Genomic DNA, 25,472 nt, shown 5'->3' on the forward strand with positions numbered 1-25,472 from the left:
CGGTTAATAAGGAATTACGAACGAGAGTCTATTAGAAGCCCTAAGTCGAAGACTGAGGGCTTTAATAATGAGTCGATGTTCGTAATTCAAGTACCGCCCGTGCGACATACAATGTTTTTCATCACATTTGCGAGTAAAATTGTTAATTTGTAAGACAAAATATTATTTTTGCCTCATTGCCGATACCGTAGGCTGCGCTCTAGGGCAGCACCAGCATCCTCCCCTGCTGTTGCGTGCCCGAGCTGCGGGAGGGGGTGCGCGTGCAGCAGCGCGCGCAGCAGTATCAGTCAGTCAACTAAATTTTCATCACACTTGATCGTAAAGTGTCGAAACATGCAAGCTACCTTGGTTGCAACCCCCCCAAATAAAACCCTCGACCTTAATGTGCTTGTCATGAAACCCGTGGTCGGTAAATGAGTCAATGCTCGTGCTGCGCGCGCTCCTGCGCATAGCGTAGCAGCAGGACCACATGCACACGCGGCTCAGGCACATGCTGAGGGAGGGGGAGGGCGACGCTGCCAAGAGCACAGCCTAAGGTATCGCCAATATTTGGAAGAATTATATTTTTTCTTTAAGAAATATAAAATTTTACTCGCAAATGTGATGAAAAACATTGTATGTCGTACGGGCGGTACTAGAATTACGAACATCGATTCATTAAAGCCCTCAGTCTTCGACTTCGGGCTTCTAATAGACTCTCGTTCGTAATTCCTTATTTACCGCCCTCAAGACACAATGTACTATTTCAGTTTCTGACTTTTTGCCTAATTCCAGGGTAGGCAGTGGGTAGTTTGCGCCGCAGCAGCGTGCCACCAGTTATTTTTAGGTACAGTGTGGATGAGATTTTACAGTATGGATGAGATTTATGATTAAGTGTTAGAATAGGGTTCTTTCTTTCTTATTTAAAAGTTACAGAATAGGGTTAATCAAAATAAATAAATATTTGTGATGATTAGATTACTTACATTGTTAACGCATCCACTAGTGCCACTGCCACTGACGCACGTGTGCGTTCAAAATTTATGAATAATTATGGAAACGGCACTGGGCGAAGATCCGAAAACGCATATGTGCGTCGGTGGCAGTGAATGCGTTAACTATAGGTAATAGCGTTATTATTTATTTTTGTTTTGTTTACTGTTTATTGTAACGTAATTGGTGTCTTTTTTCTTTCTTCTCTTCTCAGTATTTAAGTTTATGGTTGTATAATTTTCAAACACAATACCTGTATTGTTTGTTGAATAAATACTATGACTATACTATAACTAGCACTAGCGCTGCCGGTAGAACTCAACTCAATGCACGCCATAGCATAGGATATTCAGTGTCTAAAGTCAGCTATTCAAACTTGTGGCTGGCATTTTGTAAGTTAGCGAATGAGGGGGATCTTTTAGCAGAGCCTTTCGACTGATTTAAAAGTTTAAATGTTTTTTAGCATCGGCCTTGCCTTCAAGGATGCTCTAACTTTTTATGAATAAGGCTGTAAGAAAGTAGTCTTTTTAATATGCTTAGTATACTTACGCGAGGACTTTTTGCTTAGAGCAGGATGTGGGTCACTTAAGGTCGGTTGTAAATACTTCTTTACTGGACTCTCTGGCCTAGAACATGAAAGTTATATAATAATAGATATAGGTAGGTGGACCAGACCTTCTCAACACGTTTCTATATTCTAAATTAAATGCAGTTAATTTATTTACCTTGGTAATACGGCAATAGAAGGAAGGCCAGGTCTTTTGAATGGCTGTTTCGTAGATGATCGTTTTGGTTGCGAATCGAAGGATGAGGTGATATCTAAAAAGAAAAAAATACATCAATAACAGATTTGCGATTTTCACTTTGTGTCGACAAAAAAAAAAAAACAAAGTTCTATTTAAGTATATATATACGCTTGTAATGTACTTTCGTGCGCTCTAATATCTTGCTTGACTATATTAAAATAATAGTTTACACAATATCATACTTGACATAAGAGGCTGTGACGTAGACTCCGTGATTTCAGTTCGCCCAGCATTGGCTGCAGCCTGCTGCAATTAACAAACATCATTATAATTATTTCCAACACGCAAAATGATATTTATTTATATTTTAAAATGCGAGCTATAATAGTCACCTGCGCTTCGGCTTCCAACCTTTCTTTCTCCAATTTTTCGGTCATATCCACTACCTGCTCATTAGTTTTCCTCAGACCTGCTATTAAACTTGTTTGCTGCTTCTGTAAATAATTATCTTAGATAGACGTAAATCTACCACTGCTGTATCAATTCTGCTGTATCAATTTTCCTTTGGACGCCAACTTTTTTATTACATTTGGTGATTGTCAGAATATCTTGTGCAATCAATTACATCAATATGCAATGCAATGATGCAAGCCGCTTCCAACGGAAGCAACTGGCGGTCTATGGTAAATGAATTTATTATTATTATTATTATGGGGGAGGCCTATGTCCAACAGTAGACGTTCTACGGCTGATATGGCCATGATAGTTATGAAGGTCGTGTAAACTATTTAATCTCTTCACCGCCACAAATCAACCAATTGACATGCTCTGTACGCCACAGAAAAACCAGCGACAAATCAACTTGATTTTTAATTTAATTGCAGAAGGATTAATTTCGAGTTGAATGTTGGTCATGCGTAGATGACCGTGGCGTGTAAGGCATATTGGCTGTTACGACTGGATGACTCTGGCGGTGGAGAGGTTAGAGCTCTAACTCACGCTGCTGTTGGCACGTATCCTTTTCAAGCATCCCTCGAGCCACGTCCGTATGGTTTGCTTGGCGACTTCTTCCTCTATAAGAAATTCAAATTCTTCCCTTGCCAGCAGTTCTTCCATTTGCAACGACTTTCGAATGTCTACCGTGCGATATGACAGCATGCTGAAAATTTGTGGTGTTTTGAAATAAATTGTTTTTATGGTAGATCAGACTCGTGTACCTACCTACCAAACCAATAATTAATAAAATAATATAATAGCCATTACGCCGAATGTATGTTAAATTCGAATGTTTTAACTTCTAGTATGCATAAGTCAGTAATAATTATTTGTACAGTAGCTTGACCCGTATCTAATGGATTTATCAAATTCGAAATGCCTAGTTTATTTCCATTAACCGCAATATAAGTAATTTCCTTGAATTTTCAATCTAAATATATAAAACTCAAAGGTGACTGACTGACATAGTGATCTATCAACGCACTGCCCAAACCAGTCCAGTGGGACGGATCGGGCTGAAATTTGGCATGCAGGTAGATGTTATGACGTAGGCATCCGCTAAGAAAGGATTTTTCGAAATTCCCACGGGATAGTGAATAAATGGGATTTGTATTTTCACTTTTAATTAATGACCCTATTTCCGGAACTATAATTATTAGGGACTTCAAATTTATTTATTTATTTATTTTATTTATTTATTAACTTTGGCACACAAAACAAATTGTAAACATGCGGTACAGTAATGAAAATAAATAAATTTGGCGAAAAAGTAGGCAATACTAACAGCTAAAAACTATTTTCAGGATTTAGCAAAATTCCCACGGGATAGGAAATAAAATGGGATTTATATTTTCACTTTTAATTAATAACCCTATTTGCGTAACTATAATTATTAGAAACTTCAAATTTGGCATGCAAGTAGGTAATACTAACAGCTAAAAACAATTTTCAGGATTTATCAAAATTCCTATGGGATTGGGAATAAAATGGAATTTTAATTTTCGCTTCAAATTGGCCCTAACTCCGTAGGTAATTGTAAATATTAAATACTTCAAATTTGGCATGCAGGTAGATAATACTAATAGGTAAAAACTGTTTCAAAGATTTTCCGAATATCCCACGGGATAAAACGAATAAAGAGAATTTTATATACCAACTGAATCAGAAAACGCATAAGCTAATCCAATAAAACTGGGGACTGGAAATTTTGGCAAACTGATGTAAATCTGGTAACAATTATTTAGCAGTGACATCCTGCTCGTCCTGGCGAGGATCGTCTCCGTAGAAGGGAACTCCTCAAAAGTTAATGGCACACGCAAAAGATTTTACATGATTGTTAAATTTCAATGACAATGCGTTTATATTATATACACCGCTTGAAGCTGCAGCCAGGGTCGTCTGCTGATGACGGAACTCCTCAAGAGCTGATAGCATAGATACGAAATTTTACATGTACGTTCAACGAGCTGACACAATGAGGGCTATCGTTTTTTGTCTCACTAGATGGCGCACTGTTGCGTGAGGTTTATAAGTGTGGCTTTCAAAGTCTGTTATTACGGGCGTGAAAACAAAGTTTAGATTAAAATCATATTTAATACACCTTAAAACCATACCATAAAAATATCGAGCATGCCACAGTGTTGCATAGTCCCCGTTTTGTTCGGAAAAAAGGGAGGACAAAGGTTTCCGAAAGACAAAACTGTCTCAAAACACAGACATTCATTGGCCCGTAACGCATAATTGCCATAATTAATTTCAGATATTGTAAAATATTCACAAAATTATTCTAATTATAAATAAACCCGCGTAGCTCACCCAAAAACTATGAGATTTGACATTTCGGAGACCTCACGCTACACTAGCGCCTCTAGTGGCGAATCCATACGCGATAGCCCTCATTACTTTGCCCACCCGCGACCTTTATGATAGCTACTTTTGTACCCATGCAATGCGTGTTCATGCAGTTCCTCCACCTCCACACTGTAAGAACACACAAATCACACAAATCCATCTATCACCACCACTACTTTACACTGACGCGTTTCGAACTCAACCAGAGCTCATTTTCAGAGCAACACAACCGTTCAGCATGCTACGGTGTGAAATTTGGCATAGATGGACTTAAAGTAATGCAGAGGTGCACTAGGGTGCACTACTTTACAATTTCTCGGGATATAATCCTATATGGTGTATGAAATCGCGGGCAAAAGAAACGCGTAGTACTTTAACGTTTTCTAAAATTTCAACCCTGAATCAGCGAAGCAGGGTTTCAAAGCTGGTAAGAATTTAGGTAGAAAATTTGCACCATCTGTCTTAAAGAAAATCTGTCCGTATTTGTATTTCCATGTAATCCTCCGAAAATTAATCAAAACACGAAAAAAGGATCGCAGAAAGTAAATGTATGTTACTCCAAATTTAACGCGAGCGAAGCTGCGGGCAAAAGCTAGTATTGTAATAAACTGTCTAATCATTTGAAAAATTATATTCGTCAAGCATAGCCATAAAAAATGATTGAAATGAGTTTCTTTCGAAAACCCAAGAAAAAGAGCAGCAGGAAAGAATTTGCGCAAGCAATTTGCTCGCGCGAGCAGAGCGGTGGCCTACAGTGCGCGTGTTGCAGCAGCCGCTGAGTCGCGTAACGCGTTGCTCCAGATGAAGGGTTAAGGATTAGCCCGAAACATGTCGAGCTAAACTCGATTTCAGACGTGAGCTATCCGTTATATTATCTAATTTATTGAATCGGGCGTTACTTTGCGGAGATCCATATCAATGAACTAAAATATGGGGTCTATTATTAATGAGCAGGTAAATTTAGTATCATCTTCCTTGTTAGGGCTTTGTTCTAATTTCACCAATAACAGTTAATATAAGTTTTTGGTCAAAATTTCATTTTTAATACAAGCTCCTTTTTGCTGACTGTACTTTTTATTGACTGCATTGCATTGCATGCCAAATTTCAAGTCGATGCCATTAATCGTTGAAGAGTTCCGTCCTGTGGAGACGATCCTGGCCGGACTACCAGATTATTGTATTGTCACGCAATTTAATTAAGTATACCAAATTTCAAGTCAATCCATCTACTGGAAGTTGGTCTAATATAACTTGCAAGATTTGATTACAGACAGACAGACAGACAACGGGACAGGTGAAACTAAATAAAATCTTGTAAAAACACGCCTTGACAGTAAATAAATAAAAAATCAAGGTAGTTTTATATGAAGATTATAGTACATTGTGCATTAAGGGGCGTAAGAAGGGGATTACTAACGAGGGACTATTAGAAGCTTGTCGCCGGAGGCGGAGGGCTTTTAATGAGCCGAGTTTGTAATTCCCTTACTGCCCGTGATACACACAATGATTTTCATCACATTGCGAGGAAAAAAATGCAATAAATAAAATTGTTTTGTGTCCAAACACTTCACAGCTCAGCAAATGCAAGACGCTAAGAAAACAACTGAATAAAATATGGCTACCCGCTAATACAGGGGTCTACTACAAAATTCGAAAATCGAAGTTCGTATCGTACCGTCCATCTCACTCTCGTATTAAATAATATTAGCGTCAGGAAAACGATAATATATGAACTTCGATTTTCGAATTTCGCGGTGGCCCCCCTGATTGTAACTTTTTCCAGTCGTCTATCTATGGTAGACTAAGAACCGTGTTTAGTTTAGAATTCGAATGGTCTTACGGCCAGATTATTCCAACATGCTAAAAAAATATTTACTAAAATTATATCGAAGATACAAACTGAAATACAGATGCACAGAAAAACCAGAAAAATAAGACCAGCGCTGGAAATCGAACCCAGGCCCTCGGCATTCCGTGCCTCATGCTATACCGCTACACCACCGCTGGACAACGGTACAGATACGAATTTCTCCTATGCACCATATATTTCAGCCTGTTTGTTTCTTATTTAGTCACTTAAGCAGTGACACTAGTGACATCTATGCTGTAGCCCTCATCGAGAAACTTTCAGCACTCCATTGGAACCTGTGATTGGAACTAACCGCTCACCCGGACAAGAGATATCGTTATTAAGCAATCAAATAAAGATTGGTTTTTGGAATCTTTTTGTATTTTTTATTTCAATTCCAAATTTTTGTTACTTTTACAGTCATCCCGTACTAAAAACCATATCGAAAATACAAACTGAAATACAGATGCACAGAAAAAACAGAAAAATAAGACCAGCGCTGGGAATCGTAAAAGTAACAAAAATTTCGAATTGAAATAAAAAAAATACAAATAGATTCCAAAAACCAATCTTACTAAAATTATTGCAAAACAATCCATACTAATATTATAAATGCGAAAGTAACTCTGTCTGTCTGTCTGTTACGCTTTCACGCCTAAACCGCTGAACCGATTTTGATGAAATTTGGTACAGAGATAGAATAGACCTTGGGAAAGAACATAGGCTATCTTTTATCGCGAAAAAGAGGCTTTAAGGGGTTGAAATAGGGGATGAAAGTTTATAAGGTGGAAGTTCGTCGCCGCCGAAGATAAAACCATGAAACTTGGCATTTAAGCACTTAATCCATACTAATATTATAAATGCGTAAGTAACTCTGTCTGTCTGTCTGTTACGCTTTCACGCCTAAACCGCTGAACCGATTTTGATGAAATTTGGTACAGAGATAGAATAGACCTTGGGAAAAATCGATGAATCTTATTAAAGTTGCCATTTCGGCACGTGATAACAAGTAAATGGATATATTTATTCGCGCGTTATTTAAAATTCTTCCTGTGAGGGGGTGAAATAGGGGATGAAAGTTTATATAGAAGATCGTTATTGTCGAAGATAAATCGATGGTTATTTATGAAACTTGGCATTTGGGAACGTGATAAGAGATAAATAGATATTTGTTCAAGCGTTTTTGAAAATTTTCAATGCGAGGTGATGTTAGCAGAGGGGATGATGCAGTGTTAGCAGAGCCTTCTATGCTCAAGCAAAATGTACGCATGGGGGGGGGGGTAATTTTATATGGCTTATTGACATAGACAGTCAGACATGAAAAATTATAATTTTCAGATTTTTCTTATTTATAAGAGCGATCTTTATGCAAAATTCCAAGTTTCCAGGATAGCCAGAAGTACCCTATTAATAATATAAATGTTAAGGCGATTTGTATGGAAACACCTTTTTAATGACTTTCACCAAACACTTTTTTATTCATTTATTAATATTAGCACATACATAACAATATATTTACAGTACGCCAAACTGTTTTACAGTTTGTTGGCGTCGCTAGGTATAGGTTTTGATTGCCTTGACTTAGAAGTTTGATTTTTTCACAGCTTTCGGGACTATTGACCTGAGTTTGGGGTTTCAATTTCAACTCGATACCGATACTCCACCCATTTACGAGATAATGGGTCTTGATAGACAGACGGACGGACGGACAGCAAAGTGATCCTATAAGGGTTCTATTTTTCCTATTGAGGTACAGAACCCTAAAAAACATTTGTTCCGGTGCTTTTCAAATTTCGACCTATTTAATACTTGAAAATATGGGGATGAAAGTTCTTAAGGAATTCCAAAGAAATTTATTATAACTTATAAGTATATTTATCGGAAATATGTGTAGCTAAGCTTCGTAAAAATGCCGTCTTAATTATAATACCACCCTCCTAACTTACAATAAAGGTATCAAGAGTTCAATATGAAGAATTAAGTACTCCTTTTGTGTTGGCAGGGTAGAATACACGTCGTATTGCTAAAATGTGGCTTCCCGCAAAATATTTATGTTTTAAAATAGCATGGATGGATGGATGGAAAAAAAAAAAGATTATATTTATAGCAATATATTAAAATAGATTACTTATTTTCAGTAAACCGTAGAAGTTCCATGTGCTATTATTCGCAAAATAGGTATCCTAAATAAATTAAATACTTCCCAAAGTTACTATTCCACGCGGACGAAGTCGCGGGCAAAAGCTAGTAAATAAATAAAGTCAAAACTCCCTTGGGGAGGAAAACTATACGTAAATCCATAATTCCCGCGGGAACAATTGAGGCCATTGTCTTTTAGTATACAGGCATGGAATAACGTCATTGACGAGCAAGTGTGATGAAAAAGTTTATTAATATTTTGTGGGTAGCTTTGTTTTGTTTGAGAAAAAATATGTGGTGGGTACTTAGGGAGTTACAGTGACGAATTAAAACGGTTGTTGTTGTTGTCTTACTTGATAACATCGTGAAAGGTGACATCTTCTCCGTTATGAAGTCGCTCTAACTCGTAACACATGTATTTAAATAACAGTCGTTCCTTATGGGTGTCACATTCCAGCCGACCTTTAAGCAACCTCAGGATGAATTTCACCTGGAATAAGACTTTATTAAAATAATCTACTAATCATCATCATCATCATCAGCCGGAAGACGTCCACTGCTGAACAAGGGAGGCCCTTAGAAAGCTACAATAACTACAACTCGCCACATGCATCCACCGGCAATCTACTAATAATAATAATAAAATTGAATTTAATCAAATAATAATGGTAATTCTAATCAAATGCGTTTGGTTATTATATCGCCATCTCAGACACATGAAATTTAGAACTATTTGTGGGTTTCGTAGTCATATATTTGTATACTTAATTGACCCTTTTTACTGTTATCCAATGAACCTCGGAAAAGTGCCCCGCATAGTGATGGGAAAGTAAAAAGTTATGTTCCTATAGATTTTGAGATCTTACTATTATACTTATTCAAGAAACATGTGATTTACTTACTTAAAATAAGATATTTTTCTTCAAAATGCAATTAAATTATGTATATTATTTATGTTGGGTATGTACTAACCTTTCTTACTGGTATCACACCTTTTTGATGGACATCAACAATATTCCACGTGTTCTGAAAATTTCTTATATCGGCATATGACAGTAAAGCGTCTTCTTCATTGGAGTAAAATAATGAAAAATTCTCCATGATAATAGCTGAAGCAAAGATAAACATTTTATACATTAAATTATTGAAACAATCGTGCGAATTATGAACTACTGCAGGACTTCTTGCCTTTTGGGATCAATTTAACAGCTTTAAGCGCATTAATTGCAGTATAAAACCGTAACAAGATTAATACAAGAAAAAAAACATTGTGTTGGGGCAATAAGCTATACATAGGAACACGATCTATTCTACATTAATTCAATACAAAAATATTATTAGGTCCAGTTCTACACCACAGCTGGTAGAGACTCAACAACGCGTTTTCGATATGTAAGTGAACTAGTGATAGCCTTGTTTATTATTATTTATACTTTATATCGATTAATCTCCATTACATACCCACAAGTAAGTTAAGCACAATATAAGTGATGATGACGTAGAATGTGCAGAAATAGGCAAGCGAAGCAGTAAAATTGCCACAGTCGGTTTCCCAGTAGTTGTCTGCGGGCGTGCAATATGGCGGTGCAACCATGCAATCGTGCATTATCTTATTCCAATCTTCGCCAGTAACTATCCGAAACAACATCGCTACGCTGTGGATCGGAGAATTGAAGTTGGCCCGTCTGAAACCAAACAATTGTAACATTAATCTTTTGAATTATAATGTCGCGACTACAGTTCGAAAGCTTTAATTCAAAGATATATAAACCGCCAATGGAGCACTTAACTGCTACTCATTATTCGATGGCTAATTATGTCACCGGAACCGGATATGTCATGTCTTATCGCAATTAATGTATGTATTAATACCACAGGAATATCCCACGTGATATGTATGGTGGTTCGGAACTTAAATTACTGGCTACTTTCTCGCTTGCCAAGCGTCAATCACCTAGCATGGATGAACAGCGTGAAATATATATTCTCCTTTTCTAATACATATCGTCACTACTTAAAAAACTCGTATTTCAAATCAATACGACATCAAAATTTACCCTTAAAATAATGTACATTAAGTTCACTCAGAAAAATCATCGATTTTGAGGTTTTTTCAAAGTAGCGACGATATAGGTATGAATGCCGACCCGAGTCGCGTGCCAAGCATGTAGATCTTTATGGCACCGCTGCATAGCTGAAGCTTGAAGCGAACATTTCAATAGCCATAATGGCGCGTCCTACATATTTAAATGTACAAATAATAAGTTTCCAATATCTGACCTGCCGATGCCTTCGCCGTACTTCACATTCCCAAATACAATTGTTCCGGCAAGCGCGTAAAAGAAAACAAGTAGAAACATTCCGAATATAATGAAGAAACTCTTGCATACACTCACTCCTACAGTGAGCATGAGCATTTTCAGAGTCGTATGTTTTCCCGTAATGGTGAAGAAACGTAAGATGACTACCATAAAACCGACGAAATAGGATAGGTCGTTCTGCAAAAATAAAATCGTAATTATTCTTAAATGCCGACTGAAATACGTGCCAAATGATGTCACAAATACATACATAACGTCACATTTGTTTCTGATTATAAAGACTATATATAAAGAAAGAATACCTAAGATTAAACAGACAAGTCATCTTTATATTTAGAGTTAGACTATTGCTTTCCAATGAATTTAAAACCTCTGTTTACTATGTGTTTAAAAAGAAAACTACCGAAGAATCCAGTTATTAGGTATTTGTGTAATCACCATTCCAAGGGAAAAGATCTTCAAAGGATGATCCGAAAAATAAAGGATTTTTTTTTATTGGTTTATATTTATTTGACAACTATACATAAAATAGCATAAAACACATGAAATTAACACTTAAAAATAAGACAAAAAGAACTAACCTAAGATACCTTAACTAAATATATATGTTACTATAGGACAATTATATAGGTGCCGTGCCGTACGTGAGTAACTAGGTGATTTAAATCAAAATTAACTTAAATATAGTCCTGTACAACAAAATAAGAAATTGTAAGAGAAGGGAACACGTTTCAGTTTATAAGTTGGATCTTGAACTTATTAAGTTTATTCCGTATAACGTTACCTTGAGTGTAAAATGCATGAATATCCAAATGCATCCAGCAACGGTGACGAGCAGGTCGTATCTGTTGCGGCGACTCTGCCAATAACCACGCGGTGTGAAGGCGACAGTCTTAAGCAGCACTTCGACGACAAATACTAGAGTCAGCATGGCAGACGTTAACGCCAATTTCTCGGTGGATTGCGAATCTCGTGACCACTGAAGCAAAATACATCACAATTCAAGTATTTAACTTATTAATTACCTTGACTCTCTCGGGACATTATTTTTAGTACAATCACATAACTTTTAAAGTACTCTTGTCGAGATCAGTACTTATTTTTTTTGTATATGCATTTTTTTATTCCCCGTGAGGTAACCGATCGGATGTTATTTAGATATCTTTCGCCTATGACAAGTTCAATCTCACTTTGGTTCAAGCGACACTAGTACATATTTATGTTATAGCATAAATTTTATCATTATACCTAATATTAATAACAATTATGTAACGCTAGAAAGATAGACTAAAGTTAATAATAAGATTTAAATCAAAATTGAAAATACAAACTGAAATATAGATGCACAGAAAAAACAGAAAAATAAGACCATCACTGGGAATCGAACCCAGGTCCTCGGTAATCCGTACCGCGTGCTATACCGCTACACCACTGATGGTCCTCAGTTGACCATATAGATACACCATATCTGTGGACATCACCAATCATTTGCAGGTGTTTGTTAACAAATGCCTGAGGCGTATCCTTGGAATTTTTTGGCCTCGAACTATCTCAAACGCAAGACTGTGGCAAATGACTGACCAGAAGCCAGTAAGCCGAGAAGTTCTGACAAGGAAATGGCGATGGATTGGACACACGCTTCGAGGGTCGAATGATCACCTGCCCAAGCAGGGTCTCCGTTGGCAATCTACTGGCAGAAGACGGCCAGGACGTCCTCGGACCACGTGGAGGCGATCAGTTGAGAAGGAGGCTGACTCAATTGGTCTCGGCTGGGAAGAGCTGGAAGAAGCCGCGCAAGATCGAGCCAAAACTCTTCTACGAGCCCTATGTCCCTAGTGAGGGATAAAGGGTTCACATCATCATCACTATAGGAATGCCCTCAATTAGGTCCCATAAGCACCAAATCAGGATACGATGATTGGATCCTAAGGAAATCGAGGAAACTCTTCAAATATGTAGGGACACCTATAATAATTTGGATTATATTTACCAGTAACTCGTGCAAATGCTTTTGAAAATCATCATGTGGTAAGTGGAACTGATGCTAAAGACCACATTTGACCAACAGAGCTACTACTCAATAACAAGTTACATATGCATTTATATTTATTCAAATGTTTTGCTCTATTTGTCGATCCTTGTTCTTTGGATTGCTCCTCTACCACTCAAAGGTTGACTGGCAGAGATCCCTGCAGGGATAAGTCCGCCTTTGTACTTAACGCAACTTTTATTTATGTAACCTTTTTGTTTTTCCTTTTTGTACAATAAAGAGTATAAACAAACAAACAAACAAACAAGTACTTCACCGGTTGAGTTTCAATTACTTTAACACAGTTGCTAAGCAATTTATGCTCGTCGTAATGCATATGGTGAAATGGAACGGGTGGTAAAGCACCAGGACTCCTCAATAATGAACGTATCTGTATCGGAAAAAGCCATCTTTCGTAAAAGGTGACGAGCAGTTGACATTAAACTATTGTATCTTGTTGTTAGATTATTTACACTAAAAAGCGTAAAAAAAAAATATTACAAAAAATTGAACAGACTACAAAAAACCATAAAAATATACTGAGCGGCAAAAAATCTGGCCCTCAAATATATGCAGAATCGGTAATTTTGTATGAAGGGTGGGCCAAATTTTTTGCCCCTGAGTATATTTTCTACCAGTCTAAAGTAGGTGCCTCAGCATGAGCCAGCATGAGTGGTTAAATCCCAATATAAGTATATAGTATATGTATGTAGGTGAGGTAGACGACTCCTGCTGGCTCGTGCTGAGGCACCGACTAAAGACTGGTAGAAAAATATTTTTATGTTTTTTTGTAGTCGGTTCAATTTTATGTTCTTTTTTTTTCAGTACAAGGATCCCTAATTTATTTACTGGAAAGTGTATCTACATATCTACTTCATGAACATGTGGCGTAAGCGTGAAGGATCGTCTGACCTTCTATTATTATATTATTAGAGTCCGTAAAATTCTTATTTTCACGCCACCGTGGTGCTACTGTTCTAGAAATGATCCATAATTCATATATTCAATTATTCTTATGATGAAATGTTGAACTTGAGTGCTTATTTTAAGCGAGATTTAACAAGCGACGTATTCAAATGTCACGTACTTATTACAAAGAAAACAGTGCCCTATGTGTACCGTGTTTTATGATTTCCTATATTTTATTCCTCTTGCTATCATGAAGTTATGTAAATTGTGGAAAAAATAATCTAAGGCATAGCATTAGGCCTCATTAGTTAAATGAATTTATTTACCCGGTAACGTCAAGTAAACAGTTAGTAGTGTTATATATAAACGAGAAATAAGTTAATGCCCAAACCTGACAAATACAGGTGAGTAATTCAAATTAACTGATTCGTCCAATCCATACAAATGTATGATTAATTTTCGTGTCACAATGGAAAAAGTTAATGGAAATTAAAACTACATGCTAACGCAGCTTTAACGCTATGCAACTTTTTGGTCTTCACCCTTAAGTATATCGAATAGTTCTGAAATAATCAGTGTTGATTTCATTTAAACTTTGGTTATTGTTTTAATTAACTTCATATTTGGCATTCCTTAGGCAATTATCAAAGTAAAGAAATTATTTAAAGATTTTTGGAAATTCCTTCTGGACAAGGTATAAATGGGATTTATATATACAATCCAAAGTGACCCTATTTCTGTAACCATGATTACTAGAATCTTAAATTTGAGATGCAAGTATATAATTATCCAGTTAATTTTAAGATTTTATAAATTCTCGCGGGATAAGGAAACAACGGGATATAAATATTCACTAACATGTCTATGATAATGATAATGGATGTTTGGATGTTGTCATAAGCGGATTTTTGCTTTACAATGAATGAGATGAAGAACCTTTAGCACAAATTTGAATTCTGCGCGGACAAAGTTGCGGGCAAAAGCTATTTTTTTTCATAGTCTATACAGTGTCCCACTGCTGGGGAAAGGCCTCTGCTTTCTCCTTCCACTCGTCTCTTGCTTCAGCAAAATGTTGCCAGTCCGGCTGGAATCGCTCTAAATCGTCCCGCCACGCTAGATCACAATTTAATGATTAACGTGTATTGTGGTGCTATAAAATTACCGCATTACATATGTACTTTAAGCTCTATACAAATGATGAATGTGCTAGGTTTAAAATACCCACCCATCTGTTCATCATTTTTATGACTTTAATACCAAAAAATACGTCTTAATGTACCTGTATTACGACGTCCCGTAAACAATTAATAAAATAGGGCATTACATTATTCATACCAATGAGCTAAAGTAATTTACCTTCTTACTCTGCCCTACTTATTTACTTCATGGATTCATAAAAATACCTAACTTCCTCCTTCTCAACCTGACTGAAACATTTCGTACCTATTATGTTTCATATCATAACTTAATTTTGCAACACAACGTTATGCTATTTTTTATTTTATTTTCGGACAAAGCCCCTTTCAAAGTCTATCACATTTGCACGACTGATTTTTAATTAATTATGTTGCAGCATGTATGTACAATATGTACAGCTGCCCGGAACTGCGCTGGCGCCGGTCGCGCGCTTTAAACGTCTGTTCCTGCTCGCCAAGCTGGTTGGCGCCTGTATTCTTCTGTTCTTCATCATAGGACTCAATAACACGTGGTTTTTCATTACAACAAACATTGACGATATTTATTCGAAACACCTAAATCACTCTAATGATCTAAGTACTATCCGTACAAAAGGGTGCCGAATACCTTTTATGAGACCAATAGAGCCTTCATTTCAACATCTCATAGAATATCCAAAAAGCTTGAAACCGTGCCAAGCTAAGCCTTTAGTTGGGTCGAACAAAACCCACGTTTGGATTGAAAAGGAAAACATGCATTCTTATAATATAAGTGATCACAAGAATTTTACATGTTGCTATAAATCATTCATTCGTCCAGTACAAGTGGATGATATAACGTCACGATCAATTGACAACCGAGTGAAATACAGTGATTGTAAAAACTTTTCAGATGTTATAAAAGTTACTGATGAGTTTGTTAAAATAATTTGTGGCAATGATGAAATAATTTTCGACACCTTTTTATTATTTGCCCTAGAAAAAAAACTTCATAATGGCAATCAAAATAAAAAAATACCTTACAACATTTTGATCATGGGAATAGATGCAGTATCTAGATTAAACTTGCATAGAACCATGCCAAAAACTGTAGACTATCTGAAAAGTTTAGGTGCTATAGAATTGCTCGGTTACAATAAAGTGGGAGATAACACGTTCCCAAATTTAATCCCAATGTTAATGGGTAAAACAGATGCTGAGTTACGGGAGACATGCACTCCTAACCATCAGTCAACGTTCGACAACTGTCCCTTTGTGTGGGAGTGGTTCCGACAGGCTGGTTTCGCGACTGCGCTAGCCGAAGACACGGCAAGTCTGGGAACCTTTAACTACAACCTATACGGCTTCAAAGGTACTCCAACAGACTACTACATTCACACGTTCATGCATGAGGCAGAACACCAAGTAGGAACCAACAAAATGCTAAATTGTAAATTATGCATGAACGAGAAATATTTTTTTGATATATTACTAGACTATGTGGATGACCTAACTACAACGTTAAAATTAAAAATGTTTGGATTCTTCTGGGAAACCACAATGAGTCACGATTTTTTAAATTATCCAATGGTGATGGACCAAAGCTACGTTAACATTTTGAGTAAGTGGCACCTTTCTGGTTACCTGAATGAAACGATTCTGTTCTTAGTCAGTGATCACGGCTTAAGATGGGGTGAATTTCGGTCAACAAAACAAGGATATTTAGAGGAAAGACTGCCCTTTGTGTTCGCTTTAATGCCTCCCTCGTTTCGTGAAAATTATAGTGAGGCGTACCACAATCTAAAACTGAACAGCCATCGCCTAACCACACCATTTGACATGCATGCCACTCTAATGGACCTAGTGAGTCTTGATAAAATCAAAAATGAAATAATTATCTCGCGAAGCAAAGAGCATTATGCGGAATACCGTAGCATCAGTTTGTTTATACCGATATCAGAGAACAGAACATGTAAATCGGCACAAATAGATGACCATTGGTGTACTTGTCATAGAATCATAAAATCATCGACAGAGAGTTCGGAAGCGCGAGAGGCCGCGCAACACGTAGTATCGCATATGAACTATCTTGTTAGGGATTATCCGCAGTGTGCTAATCTCACGGTCGCTCAACTACTGAATGTAACTAAAATGGTATCTCGTAACGCGGGTGACAAAATGGAGTGGCCGGAATTGACCATTGTATTGCGCGCTGAACCGAGTGGCGGCTTGTTTGAAGCCACGCTTGGTAATGGCAGTGGCAAGTGGGTGCTTGCGGGCTCCGTCAGCCGACTCAACCTATATGGCGACCAAAGCCGATGTGTGTCGGATAACCGACTAAAACTTTACTGTTATTGTATATCACCTAGGCCAACCTAAGCTCAACAAGTACAAAGAAATGAGGATTCGGATAGATTCCTGTTATGCATTCAAATCTGATCCTTATTATACCTGAAATCTAGTAAGGACTGTCTTATTTTTATTATGCGTCGTTTTAAGCAGTAATAGCAGGAGAAAAAATATCAGTTAACATATTGTTATGAAGTTAAGCGTTATTAAGAAACCGTTTAAGAATCTACAACTTCCGTGAACAGGTCAATATTACTGAAATTTTCTGTAACATTTTGCGTTCTCACTGGATCAGCAGTTTTAAGAAATATACAGAAATTTTTAGAAAGCAAGATTTAGCATAATACATAATTAAGTCAGCTTACCGTAACAACAAGTAATCCGCTGTTGATAAGAACAACGAACGCTATTACTCTCTTAAAAGTAATATGCTGCGTAACATCATACGCGAAGGCGCGTACTTTTCTACCGTCCGGCCGAGGGGGTAAGTGAAGAGGCTGTGCAATCTTCAATCTCTTTTTGAGATCACACCTGCGACAAGAAAAAGTTATTTTATTATTTAAGCAACTTAACCAAAACTGGGATAATTGTAATTAAAGTGCGTCTTAAATACGACACTGCTTCGACAAGATCACTTTTAGGCTATACCTAAAGGCCGCCTATTGTCTATTCTGCATTTGCTGAGTAGGGACCCGTTTAGCGTTATGTATTTGTTTTATGTTTGCTTTTATGGCGTTAAATAAATGTATTTTCTTTCTCTTTCTTTCATTTTGTCTTTGTAACAATGTTAATTTTTGGTGCTGATTTGTGGTTCCCAATAAAGAATACTTATTTGTATTGTATTTATCGTCAATGTCCGTCCACGGTCAGCATGACTAAGAAAAAAGAAAGAAGTAGGACGTATTTAAGTTCAGGTAAAATATTTTCGCTTTCAGAATGATTTTAAGTTTTGAGTAAGTATATCGCTTTGTTATAATTCTAGGTGACGCCATCAGCATATTGGAATGATTTAGTTTGTTTTAATTTTTATCATCACGCAATTAATACGCAAAACAATATTCGTAATTCATTGGGTATCGGTTGTGTACGGTTCTCTTTAACTTACCATCTTCTTTGATCGACAGTAAGGAGAGCGGTGCCTTTGTTTTCAGAATAGTTTGCGATCACCACGCCGACAAAAAGAGTTAGCCCTATCATGCATCCGAGGAAAATATATACATGAATGTAAATAGCATGCACCTGAAAAAATATAAAAGGGTTAATGCTACATTTCAGATTACAGATTATACCTACAATCGAATTTGAATAAAGATCAGAGGCCGAATTGTCTATCGTTTCTGACGCTCAATCTCTCAAGCTCTGAATCAAATGACAGATTTCCCATACAAAAACTGTCATTTGATTGCGATCGCGAGCATCAGAAACGTTAGGCAATACGGCCTCTGGCCAGCATTGGAAGTCTGTATATTAATAAAAAAAATACTAACGGGTCCAAGTGCTTTTATCAAAACATCGCGAACATCAAGCCAGCCTTTAAAAGACAACACTTCAAACAATGTCAGTAGCGCATCACCGATGTTGTCGAAGTTGAATCGTTTTGGGTTAGCCCTGTAACAAAAATCAAAATATTCTCATGTTACGGTAATCAAAGGCAGAATGCATTAGAGATAAAAATTCTTAGATTTAACGAAATATTTACTAGCATTGTTGGGAGAATCAATAATTCTGACTTTTTCTGGAGTTTTAATAAAAAGTGGTTTGTATGTCATTTATTTTATTCATTAAATGCTTACCATACTCTTGGCACCAACATAGAGGGAAATGTCTCATTGGGGCCCGGCCTAATCTTCATCTTTGTTACGAACACTCGTCTCATAAATACTCCAACGCAATCTTCACGGTTCAGAATCGTAGGGTCGTTGCATCGTGCGAGCCTGTATCAAACTCAAGTCTAGTCAGTACATGCTTCGAGAAGATGAAAATTGTTATAGCAAAAAATTTTACCATGAACAAAACCATGAAAATAATTGCCTTCTACAAAAAACCATAAAAATAATGTTCTACCAGTTTAAAGGCGTTGCCTCAGCACGAGCCAGCAGAAGTGGAACTATAGTCGTCTATCTCACCTACATGCTATACATCGGGCTACAAACACCTGCTGGCTCGTGCTGGGGCACCCGACTTCAAACTGGTACAAAATAATTTTCATGGTTTTTTTGCAATAGGATATTTTTTTTGTTATAATTTTTTTTTCACCTTTTTTAGTGTAAATAATCTAAGATAGTAATACTATAGTTTAATGTCAACTGCTCGTCATCTTTTACGAATTCATTGTTGAGCAGTTCTGGTGCTTCACTACCGACGAACACAAGTTGCTTAGCAATTGTGTTATAAATAACTGAAATTCACCCGTGAAATATACTTGTTATTGAGTAGCTTCGGTGGTTAATTGTGGTCTTCATCATTAGTTCCACTTCATCAACCAAAAGAAAATTTTTAATAGATATTTTTCTTGTAAACGAGTTACGTAATTTTTTTCAAAATAAATGTATTTCATTGACGAATATTTTTTATTTCTTTTAACACCACAACTCACCATAGATGTGTGATTTTTTTAAGCTCAAAAATCATTCCCGTACGAGTTATAACGCATATTATAACTCGTACGGGAATGATTTTGTCACGTCGAAATATAGTCTCATGGAACAGAGCAGGTGTACCTCATCTAAAGTTATTTATTTACTTCATTTAAGTATTCTGAATTTGCGGTTTAGGAATTGCATATCCGATGTTCAGGTAAAAACGGCATATATACATATACAGGATGTAACATTCATATCAGTATGGGAAAGTCTGAAACTATAAGACATACGAGTACGAAGATCCTGTTCTTAGGAACCATGTCATCGACTTTAGTAACAAGAAAAACTGCATTCATACATTTAAAAAAACTTGTACTCAGCTCGGGCATAGAACCAAGGCATTTTGAAAAAATAAAACTTACATGATTAAAAAATATGTAATACAATGCATTTCATTCATTCTAGATATCGTGTTCCATAGTAACATTTATTGCTTATGGACCTACACTATCGATATCCAAATTCGGTTCGATTCCCGACTGAACTGAGTACAAGTTTTTTTTTTAAATTTATGATTAAGAATGCAGTTTGTCTTGTTACTAAAATCGATGACATGATTCCTAAGATCAGATCTTCGTATATCTTATAGTTTCAGACTTTCCCATACTGACCGATATGAGTGTTACAGCCTGTATATAAAAAAAAGAAAAAAACGCAGTCACCTTCCTCCGTACAATTGCACGCCGTAGCTCGCAAACACGAACATCAGCAGAATTAGAAGAGTGGATACCTTTGGAAAAAAATAATTGCTGCAGAAACAAATAACAGTTAATGGTGTAAAAACATGAATCATTTTACAGAAACCTGGCGTGCAGTAAATATATTAGTAGGATTCACTCGGCATATTTTGTACTGGACGGTGGATAAAGAGTCTATTATTGTTAGCTTTATGTAACTTTGACTTGTGTGTGACCAGCCAGTCTAGTGACATAACGTTACCTAAGTACATTATGTATGACAGCGTCAGAAGTCAAATTTTTGTACTCTTTTAAACAAATTGTGAAAAACTTTTAGTTATAATACCTAGGTACTAATCGATCAAATAGGTACCTAAAATTTTTACATTGAAAGGAAGATATTTCAGATCCAATTCAAATTTCGGCAATAATAAAAAAATATAAATGTCTTCTCAGTGGTAAAAAATTATATTTACCAAGAGTATTTCCTTGAAGCCTCGACAGAGTTCGTAGACAACTTTGCGCATGTGCGGGACAAGAGTGAAGATGCGCAGAGGTCGTACGCAACGCAGGATCATAAGCATCTGAGCCGCCGACCCGGGAGGTACGCTCCGCGGCATCCAGCACAGAAACGTCAGCGACACCTAGTTAACAATATAAAGCGTCATTTAGACCAGCCATACTCAATTTTTGGACTGAAGAAACCGTTCGTAGCTTGAGGCCGCGTTTCCACCAGAGATGTGTGAGGATGTATTGCGAGGAATGTGTTTGTCATGAACCGATAAAAACGCTTAATTTGCCCATAAGTATATTCACTTCGCTGAGCCGTTTCCACTAGAACTGTGCTGAGCGAGGATAGGAAATGAAGCGTTTCTATTGGTTCATGACAAACACATTTCTCGCAACGCACCCTCGCACATTTCCGGTGCAAACGCAGCCTTAACGTGTCCAAAATTATTCGAATTTCCAACTGGATAGCGAACTAGCTAAATTCTTCGTACGCTCACGAAGACAATGCTAGTTAGACATACTAATTTTGTCAAAAAAATGAAGTGTTCAGACACAAAGTTCTGTAATAAACTAATCATTCGATTATCAAGTTGTTTATTTAACAATTTATATAAATTACTCACAATGTAGATGAAAACATCCAGAACAGCAGCGGCATCTTTAAGATAAGCTTTAGGAGTAAAAAATAATCCGTCTGCTAAAATTTTCAACGCCAATTCCAAACTCATGAACACAACGAAGCCGTACTCCGCAATCTGAAATAAGATATTACCTAACTATAAGTACAGTCGAGGAAAGTGAATCGCGTACCAAGGTGGGACTTTTTCATAATCAATTTGAAATATTTTTTTGGCAGGTGTATATATGACATCAGTAGCACAAAGGTTCCACCCTGGTACGCGATTCAGTTTCTTTGACTGTACATGCCTATTATCGTAACTGCAACTTTAATTTTAAACGAGCATTGACAGATTTTTTTTTCTTTTAACAATTATCTGTCTAGCAGAACTGAGCGAGTGACCGGATGTAGCTCTGGATAGGGAGATGTGGAGGTCAAGAAGGGAGGCCTTTGCCCAGCAGTGGGACACATATATAGGCTTAAAAAAAACATTATCTGTGTTAAAGGTACTTTTCGTTTCTATTCTAATGTTGCGTAATGATAAAATTTAAAATATCCTTGGCAGACTTAGGTCTATAAGTTGAGCAGGCTTTAATTACAAACTACTCATAATCTTCTAATATATAAAATTCTCGGGTCAAAAATGTTTGTTACCAAACTCCTTCGAAACGGCTTAACCGATTTTTATGTATATTCGGTAGGTCTGAGAATAGGATTTAAACTATTTTTCATACTTCCACGCGGACGGAGTCGCGGGCAACAGCTAGTATTTCAATAAGCATTGAAACTTACTTGAAGAACGAAATTCTCCATTACTCTGTAGGTAGGCGTTTCAAACATCATAGACAAGCAAGACAGGGTTGTGACCATAATCATAACCCAATCCAAATAAGTTACTAGGCCCAGAAAATTGCTGCAAAATTAAATAAAATTCAATTAGTAAATAAGTATCACAAAAACTGTAATTTTTTATTTTGCCTTAAAGTCACATTAAAGTTAAGGGGAATTAAAAAAAGCAGAGAGTAAAACTTGGATTAGAACCAATGTTTGTTTAAAGATTTTTATACCTACTTGTTTGTTGATCAAGAGACCATTCAAATATTACGTGAGCACCACGGTGGTATAGGGGATTATGCCAGCAATATAAATATGGAAATATATGTATTGTAAAAATTATATGTTGTACCTACCAATTGTTCCGAAAACACAGGACTTTTTCTAGCAAATCAGGTACTAAAATTTACAAATACGTAATGTTTGAAAGGCCCCTAGAATGCAATGTCAAAGTTTATTTAGTAAAATCCCCGTCGAAACTTTGAGGTAGTTTTATCGATATATTATCGTCGTGGTAAGTCTATTGTTTAAAAAAACCTGAAAGAAACCGTTTTTTTTTCAATACCTTTGGTTTATTTCCAAGTTTACGAAATACAATAGATGACAGCTGTCAAAATTGAAACAGCCTTATTTAGGAAAGGATAGACTTTAGACTACCTACTAGTGTGTATAGAAAAACAATCATCGTCATCATCATCATCTTAGCCTATATTTTGTCCTACACAGGGCCTCCCTTAAATTGAGAGGGCTTGGGCTATAATTCCTACGCAAATGAAAAATCGCAGAGAAAAACGATAGCTGGTAAACAATTTTGGTAACAATTGTTTTGTATAAATGTTGCTTTGACGGCCGTGAACCTTTGATTAATTGTGAAAATGAAAAATATAGTCATAATGCTATCACATGTTCGGGTAGCACAGTTTTTTTTACAACCGAAAGAAACCGATTCGGGAAAAAAAACTAATAAAACATTTTGTTTCTTTCGAGCATTTTCAACGCTTGGTAAGTCCCGGACGTATGAGTGAAAACAGCAGAAATTAAAACTATACAAGTGAAGTTTTTTTGCTTACTGAAAACTTTTATAGTGTACTTTTCTTTCGTTGCCAGTGACAGGGTCCCTCAAACGCGCATCGTACCGCGCATCGACGATGGCCCTGCATATTTTCCTGAACCGCGACTCTCTGGGTACTATAAGTAGGGGCGTGTCGAACAATGGATGGTTTTCGCGGAGATCTTCCTCACGCTGATTCCTAAAAAAAAAGATTACGTATCTGTAATTCTTTTAAACTAGTCAGGTCACGCAGGCCAGGAGGAGAGGGAGAGAGACCTTATTAATTTGCAGTATACGTCCGAACAATGATATTCAAAGAGGTAGATATGTTAATAGCCCACCAAAAATAAAGCGCAAAAAAAATACAAATTGCAGTCTCAAGCCTCATGTGACGTCGAAAGGAAATGATAACCGTATTTTTTTCATAACGGGAGTAAAAATATCATAAAGCGTCTATACGCGTATGCTGCTGCCGCCTTCGGAACATGTTTTGCGGTTGTTTTGCGAGTATAATGACATGTGAAAATATAAATATAAGAAATGCATTTAAAAAGACAAGTATAACAACCGGAGGATTTTATATTTCAAAGTTCATCGACGCAATATTGTTGGAAAGAATAGTAATATTAATCAAGGGGTCGATTTAATATCGAGCGCTAGACAACCGCCGGGAGAATGGCAAAAAATCTGTGGTTCACGTGCATCTCGATCCCAATATTTCAGCTCTAATATATTCAGGAATAATTATAGATTAAGATAAGTATTGATTATGTACAAACAAATCAAGTGTGGGTAGTTCAAAAAACTCGTGCGCCTAAACGAACGCTATACTTAGTCGACTCGTGACCACGGCCACCGCAGATGTTCATGGGCGGTGGTGATCTCTTACCATCAGGAGACCCACTTGCTCGTTTGCCATCCAGTGGAATAATAAAAAAAAAGTCGACGTAATTTTAAAAATAAATATATTAGTCGTAATTAATTTCAGAAATATATTGTTATAATTATAATTTAACATCTACAAGCAACACATACCTTCTCATTTCGGCTCGTTGCCGTTTCGCCTGCAGCAGCCGTATGTCGAGGAAGGGCGGGCGCGCTCGCGAGGAGGGCACGACGCGTGACGCGGCGCCGATGTCCCCGTTTAACATCTACAACCAACACATACCTTCTCATTTCGGCTTGTTGCCGTTTCGCCTGCAGCAGTCGTATGTCGAGGAAGGGCGGGCGCGCTCGCGAGGAGGGCACGACGCGTGACGCGGCGCCGATGTCCCCGTTTAACATCTACAACCAACACATACCTTCTCATTTCGGCTTGTTGCCGTTTCGCCTGCAGCAGCCTTATGTCGAGGTAGGGCGGGCGCGCTCGCGAGGAGGGCACGACGCGTGACGCGGCGCCGATGTCCCCGTTTAACATCTACAACCAACACATACCTTCTCATTTCGGCTTGTTGCCGTTTCGCCTGCAGCAGCCTTATGTCGAGGTAGGGCGGGCGCGCTCGCGAGGAGGGCACGACGCGTGACGCGGCGCCGATGTCCCCATTTTCTAGCAAATGCTCGTAAGTTTGTTTCAGTTTGATCGAACCACTGCGCACTGAACGTCTTATAGAACGAGAGCCAAATCTGTGAAATATGTTTAAACAGTTTTTTAGTCGTGACAATTATGAATTGGAAAAGTTTTTAAAGAGTTTCAGGAAAGTTAAAAAAATACTTTTAAATCCATTTACACTCTCTCTCTTTTCTTTAGTCGATTCGATTGAGAATTTAAGCAGGACCATTTTTACGTAAGCAAGATTGTGTTTAGCAACAGTTACAAAACTATCT

The 25,472-nt window shown here is 37.2% G+C and overlaps 2 protein-coding genes across 3 annotated transcripts in view; one reads left to right on the plus strand and one right to left on the minus strand.

Moving 5' to 3' along the window:
• na (sodium leak channel non-selective protein na) overlaps positions 1 to 25,472 on the minus strand; it is a 37,734-nt gene that overhangs the window by 2,456 nt on the left and 9,806 nt on the right. The window contains exons 16-35 of the mRNA XM_074085628.1: positions 25,083 to 25,271; positions 23,668 to 23,847; positions 22,556 to 22,676; positions 21,768 to 21,899; positions 21,111 to 21,278; positions 20,620 to 20,687; positions 19,109 to 19,249; positions 18,803 to 18,923; positions 18,421 to 18,554; positions 17,681 to 17,846; positions 11,659 to 11,853; positions 10,834 to 11,051; positions 10,015 to 10,238; positions 9,526 to 9,662; positions 8,907 to 9,043; positions 2,718 to 2,877; positions 2,111 to 2,212; positions 1,961 to 2,024; positions 1,698 to 1,791; positions 1,522 to 1,598 (exon numbers count right to left, since the gene is read on the minus strand). Of these exons, the coding sequence (XP_073941729.1) occupies positions 1,522 to 1,598; positions 1,698 to 1,791; positions 1,961 to 2,024; positions 2,111 to 2,212; positions 2,718 to 2,877; positions 8,907 to 9,043; positions 9,526 to 9,662; positions 10,015 to 10,238; positions 10,834 to 11,051; positions 11,659 to 11,853; positions 17,681 to 17,846; positions 18,421 to 18,554; positions 18,803 to 18,923; positions 19,109 to 19,249; positions 20,620 to 20,687; positions 21,111 to 21,278; positions 21,768 to 21,899; positions 22,556 to 22,676; positions 23,668 to 23,847; positions 25,083 to 25,271 (2,828 nt within the window). The remainder of the gene's footprint in view (positions 1 to 1,521; positions 1,599 to 1,697; positions 1,792 to 1,960; positions 2,025 to 2,110; positions 2,213 to 2,717; positions 2,878 to 8,906; positions 9,044 to 9,525; positions 9,663 to 10,014; positions 10,239 to 10,833; positions 11,052 to 11,658; positions 11,854 to 17,680; positions 17,847 to 18,420; positions 18,555 to 18,802; positions 18,924 to 19,108; positions 19,250 to 20,619; positions 20,688 to 21,110; positions 21,279 to 21,767; positions 21,900 to 22,555; positions 22,677 to 23,667; positions 23,848 to 25,082; positions 25,272 to 25,472) is intronic.
• Positions 2,885 to 17,676, plus strand: LOC141426606 (uncharacterized). Of its 2 annotated transcripts, none has more exons than XM_074085631.1 (2): positions 2,885 to 5,419; positions 15,386 to 17,676. In XM_074085631.1, exon 2 carries the CDS (start codon positions 15,387 to 15,389, stop codon positions 17,343 to 17,345), a length of 1,959 nt encoding a protein of 652 aa, XP_073941732.1. In that variant the 5' UTR covers positions 2,885 to 5,419; position 15,386; the 3' UTR covers positions 17,346 to 17,676. The 2 variants fall into 2 exon arrangements, with proteins under 2 accessions (XP_073941732.1, XP_073941731.1); XM_074085630.1 differs by lacking the exon at positions 2,885 to 5,419 and adding an exon at positions 13,700 to 14,216.

The sequence above is a fragment of the Choristoneura fumiferana genome, chromosome 3 (assembly GCF_025370935.1).
Source record: "Choristoneura fumiferana chromosome 3, NRCan_CFum_1, whole genome shotgun sequence".
NCBI classification, from domain to species: Eukaryota; Metazoa; Arthropoda; class Insecta; order Lepidoptera; family Tortricidae; genus Choristoneura; species Choristoneura fumiferana.